Source organism: Rhopalosiphum maidis, chromosome 2 (genome assembly GCF_003676215.2).
Source record: "Rhopalosiphum maidis isolate BTI-1 chromosome 2, ASM367621v3, whole genome shotgun sequence".
NCBI classification, from domain to species: Eukaryota; Metazoa; Arthropoda; class Insecta; order Hemiptera; family Aphididae; genus Rhopalosiphum; species Rhopalosiphum maidis.
The window spans coordinates 83580082-83586165 of record NC_040878.1 but is presented as its reverse complement, the minus strand read 5'-3'; the positions used below and the strand labels follow the sequence as shown (position 1 = coordinate 83586165).

The 6084-nt window shown below is 30.6% G+C and overlaps 1 protein-coding gene across 1 annotated transcript; it reads left to right on the top strand.

Annotated features, from left to right (window-relative positions):
- The first annotated feature begins 289 nt into the window (after window positions 1-289).
- On the top strand, window positions 290-1083 carry LOC113552622 (tigger transposable element-derived protein 4-like). The gene is given in 2 exon segments (XM_026955470.1): window positions 290-557; window positions 560-1083. Coding segments are annotated over 2 exon segments (792 nt in total).
- Window positions 1084-6084: the final 5001 nt, after the last annotated feature.

Below are 6084 nucleotides of genomic sequence, written 5' to 3'. Positions count from 1 at the left end.
ATGTTAAAATACACGTTTACAACGAATATGATTATAACGATATATCGGCTACAACGAGTAAAATAAAACGAACTTGACTAACGACCTTCCGGTTACTACGAACAGGTACCTGCAACATAAGAACTTTTGGCCATAATTGATTGACATTATGATGATAATCATTGACATATTATCTTTAGACCTTTAGTTGTGTAGATAATATATATGGAATACTTATTAATAATCCATATGATTTCTACAAATTCTGGTGTTCTCAATAAAAATTACAAACAGTGTCAGTTGTGTGAAGATGTCCGCCACGTCACGTCGTCAATTTACGTTGGACGAAAATATAGGTATAATCGGTCGTTTAGAAAATGGTGAGAAAAACAGCGTATTCGCAAAAGAATTTGGCACCTCTCCGTCGACGATTTCAACAATACGGAAGAATCGGAATACGTTGAAAAATATGTTTCAAACCACTTCAATTAAATCAAAACGACTGTGCACTGCACAGCATAAGAACCTCGAAGAAGCTGTACTAGTATAGTTCAAACAACAACAGTGCACAAATGTGCCTATAGTGGTCCTATTTTACAAGCAAAAACTGACCAACTGGCTGAAAAAATGAAAGTAGAAAATTTCAAATGCTCTGCATCTTGGATTCAACGTTTCCGACAGCGGCACAACATTGTTTTTGGCAAGATCTCGGGTGAGTCATATGCAGTTAATACTGAAATGTGTTCTAATTGGTTGGCTAAGGTTTGGCCATCCCTTCGAGCAGGTTACTGTGATGATGAAATTTATAATGCCGATGAAGCAGGCCTTTTTTTCAAATTAACTCCCGATAAAACTCTTCGCTTCAAGGGGGAAAAATGCTTGAGGTTAAAATTATCCAAAGATAGAATAACAGTTTTAATGGCAGCCAACATGACCGGAACTGATAAAAGAAAACTCCTTGTTATTGGAAAGTCGAAGAGCCCTCAGTGTTTTAAACGAGTTTCATCACTTCCAATATTTTATGAAAATAACACCAAAGCTTGGATGACCTCAGGAATTTTTGAAAAAACTCTTAATTATTGGGATGATGAGTTACGCCGTTAGAAAAAAAAAATTCTACTGTTGGTGGACAACGGTCCAGCACACCCATCATTGCATTTGAAATTTATTAAACTTGTATTTTTGCCCGCCAACACTACTGCTGTACTTCAACCGATGGACCAGGACGTTATAAGGAACATTAAAGCTCATTACCGGAATCAGTTGGTACTCAAAATGATTGAGGATATTGAGAATCAAGTAGAATAAAAAATAACTGCTTTGGATGTCATAATAATGCTGGATAAAGCTTGGTGTAATATAACATCGACGGGGATTGCTAATTGCTTTCGGCATGCAGGTTTTTGTGTTGTTACGACGGATACCACACAGCTACAAGCAGACAATGGTTTGCTTAATGACATCGACGAGAACTACGTCCCAATTGATGACGACCTCATAACGTCAGAAATTTCAACGGATGAAGATATAGTCAAAAATATCGTAGCCAGCCAACAAGTTGATCCAGATAATGATACTGATATCGATGAGCTTGATGATGAGTTTGAAACTGTGCCGTCAATATCCAAAGTTCGTGATGCATTGAGGACACTAGAAAAATTGTATTACACAAAATATGAGAGTACAGGTGCTGAAAGAAAATCGTTGTCTTTATTAGAAACATCGATCAACACTAAATGCACGAAGCAAAGTTCGATTAAAGATTATTTTAAGAAATTAAATTCAAGTGTTTTATAATAATTATGTTTAAGTAATATGTATTGGTAAATAAAATATTAAATCTCCAATTACAAGTAATTAATAATAATAAACAATAAATGTATTAATAATGTATATAAATTCGGTATTAATCTCGATTATAAGTAAAATAAAAACAGTTTTATTATTGTATTTCCCGCTTTTAATCGGTTACAACGAATGCTCGTTCTAACCGCATATAACGAGCTACCGGTTATAACGAGAAAAACTGGCTGGCCCTTAAAACTCGTTATAGCCGATTTCTACTGTAAATTGTGATTATTTTTATCCAAAAAAGAATATAAACAATAATAAGTATTAGTGATATATTTTTAAAGCTGAACTCGTATAATACGACTATGACTATGTAAAACTGGTCATTAAACTCTGAGGATAAAGGTAGGTACTATATTATTTATCCGATGCTTGCATAATCATGTGAAACGATACTCTCCGATTGTTAATTCATATTTCAACTGTTATCGACCAATAGATTGCACTAGTTTCCGATTAGTTCTACTATACCGACTCGACTGATTTGTGGTGTTTATAACGTTCGTCTACAACCCGTGGCCAAAATGTGTAGACGGTAACAAAATACACTAAATCCAGATTACTATAACTACAAAATCCGCAATGCGCGAACACACCCGCGCGATAAGACAATAATGGAATAGCGCTTTAAAGCTAAATTCCTTGTAGCACTTACATTATTATTTATCACACAATAAATATTTAAGCACTAATGATATTAATCAAATCATAACGGTGTAATTTCGTATTTATAACTTCCAACCTTTTTTTTTTTTTTAATTACCATTTATTATAATACACCCACACGTTTCCAGTAAAACTAAATTCTACTATTTCAACGAGAACGGGCATTTAAACAGAAACTTAACATTAGAATTATCGCAGTACGCTAAGAGAAAATAAATTTAATTAGTAGGTCAGAATTTAAATTTTATCAATGTATCGAACACTTTTTTTATTGTAATTCAAAAATGAATGGTTGCAAAGGCTTGGATTTTTCATCAAATATTAATTGTATTAGCATTTTGTGGACATTATATAAATTTCGAAATAATTTATTATATTTATAGATACTTGAATTTTTAATATTTCAGTATTTCTGAGACAATATTTTTATTTGAGAATAAAAAGCTAAACAATTAAATACAGGGTTATCCGAAAGTGGTTCTTACAGCAATATTTAAATATACTAAACACGTTTTTTTAAAAGCGTCCTAATTTCAATCTTAAAAAAAATTTATCAACATTTTTGTGTAGCAATGAGAATGTATAATATTTTCAATTTTATTAACTTAGGTTCGATAATTCGATAATATAATATACAGTTCAAGTAAAAGAAATAAAAAATTTTAAATCTCATGAACATTATAATATTTAGAATTGTTTGTATAGACATTTCAGGTTTAAATTTAAATTGTTAATGATTTTATTAGTTTTGTATTATTTTCAAAAATATTATTCGCGGGACTTGAAACTCCATATTTACGTATATTAGTATTACACCTTTGCACAATGAAATTATCAGAGTATTTAAACTAATTTTCAACGATGAATAGAATATTAACACCTACTCACGGAATTTAACGGTATATCTAAATCGATAGAGAATGCTGATGTTAGTATTTGATGGAAAATACAAGTATTTCTACAGTCACTTATTTACAGCATATTGCTGTGTAAGTGAAGATTGAATCATTTTCATTTTTTTTTTACCAACTCCACTTAAAATATAAAATTAGGATGGATTTTTATTTAGTACATTACAAAAATGTACCACGTCACAAATTTAAATAAATGTCATGCTTGCCTCCGGTGTACTCTGTTCATTTAAAAGAGACAATTCACTTACGTTTCTTTAATAAATCTATTTATATTATTTTAAAATTGTGTAATATCAGCTAAGAAGCCTAAATTAATAAATAAGCACCAAGTAATTTAAATTCCAACATTTTTCCACAAAGCTTTATAAAATATATTTTTTAAATAGTTTTTAACTTTGTATTTAATTATAATATTGTTTATGATGTGATTTAGTACAATTTGAATGTCATAGCTTTTAAATTGTCGTCATTAATTCAAAAAAATATAAATAAAAACATTTTAGATAATTTTCAAAAATAGTTTTATATTTTGTTGCGTTTGAAACTTTCAAAGAACATCTACATATTGGAAATTTGTTGAAATTTTTAAGAGTTTGCTATAACAGCCTGAAATCTTTGGTACCAAGTGCAGGACCGTATTTAAAGCTGTCTAATAAAAAGCAAAGCCAGTGTTGAAAATGGCAACGTTTTGAACCTGGCGATTATTTTGGATATAATATGTGTGTACATTCTCAATCCTAAAACTTTTATAAATGGTCTAATAAATCTAACTGAGACTATAACAAAAATTCCCTTCAACAACTTTATTTCTTTTTTTCACGAAAACTTAACTGAGTAAAAGAAAATTGTCAAAATTATACTAAACGTTACTAAAGCACTTGTCGGTATTAATAATTTAGCATAGTTTAATCGTGTACGCCACTGAGTATGAAATCGAAAATTAATTTATTATTTCTCGACCGGTTATATCGGTCGTCTATATCGTATATACCGTATATACTGCGTGGATACATATTTTTTTTAATAACGCAAATACACAAAGGATGGATTGCTTCGTCAGGGTCTTGAACTCCCCGAGGGTTTGAGGGGAAAACGAGAATACCCCACGACGACCTTTGCCGATGTTTCGTGGTTATTCCGTGTATTTCCGGTCCGACTGTGGAAACAGCTATAAAGCGTTACGTGTGAAACGTGAAATCTGTGTCGCAGTAGTTTAGTTGTTCACTAGACAGCGACACCGTTTCAGTAACGACTTTTTAAACCACTCTTTTAACAACCATGAGTGTACACTATACAGTATACACGTTTTCAACATTTTTATTATTTCAAATAATTTTTGTATGTATAATTATTTTTTGTTACGAATACAATTTCAATCGAAGTCTTGTGCATCGTAGTATAATATAATTAATATTTATTCCCTTCAATCCATATAATGTTTATCCTTGTCTTGTCGTAAGAAAAAGTATACGTACTAATATATTGTTATGTTTACATGACTTTTGCCAATTGCCGTCAAAATTACAATGTACGTATTGAATGAATTATTTTAATTTTATAAATCTCAAATTTAGATGAATTGAAAAATGCACCAAAAATGTGCAGTATTCACCGTTACAATAGTATTCATCTTTCTCATCAAAAATTCAAGTGCTTCTTATAAATATATAAATATTTAATATTTAAATAAAAGTATTCCAATTCAAAGTATTAAACTTAAAGTATTATTATTTTTAATTAAACCGTTTCTCTTGCAGTGCTCAATGTACACTTCCGATTTTTTTTATCTTTTACTTTTTTATATTTATTTTTTTCTCTGGACATGAAAAATCTATAGACACTCGTATATTATGATGCGCACTCGCTCTCCTATCGTTTGTACCTTATAATATGATAAACTAATAATGCAATTGTTTGTCTGATATTCTATTTGCCGGTTTACCAATCGGCTAAGCAATTACATTATGAGGTATATTTTGCATGCCTACCTATTAGCAGAAAATGATACTATAATATTATTCATAACGAGTCTGTATCATATTAATTGTAGCTTTTGATAGAAGTACATTGTTGTTGACTAACTGTTCGTTAAGATATCTAGGAACTTTGATTTTTATTTCCAGCGCGTGGAACCTTTATCTCGTGTACACGCATATATTATGTTAATAATATTATGCGTTCAATCAAAAGTGACATATTTTCAAAATCGTATTTTTGCTCAGAATAGGTATTTACTACTTATAATATGGCTAGAAGGCAACCTACATAACAATATAGGTGAAGTGCAAGTACAAAACACAACCAGTTTTAGTTGTCGACTTATCGTAATGTTGTATTTCCAATTGGAACCCTTGTCCGTTCGAGATGAAGATACCAATCGCCAGTCACAATCTCGCAACGTATTATATTAGATTGAAAAATAAATACTGTTTCTGTGCGTGTTCAAGTTCGTCATCTACTGACTACTATACCGGATTTTTGATCAAATCTTTAAATCTTACAGTCAAATCTAACATTATATCACCTTGTTCTCAAAGATAAAAAAATTTTCGAGTCACCATATCGTTTAAATGTTTAATGATATCGAAAAGATTTATCCAAATTGAAATAATACTAAAAAGAGTAGCATTTCAATTTTCATTCACGTCTCATTGCTCACTGCTCAATTTTTTTT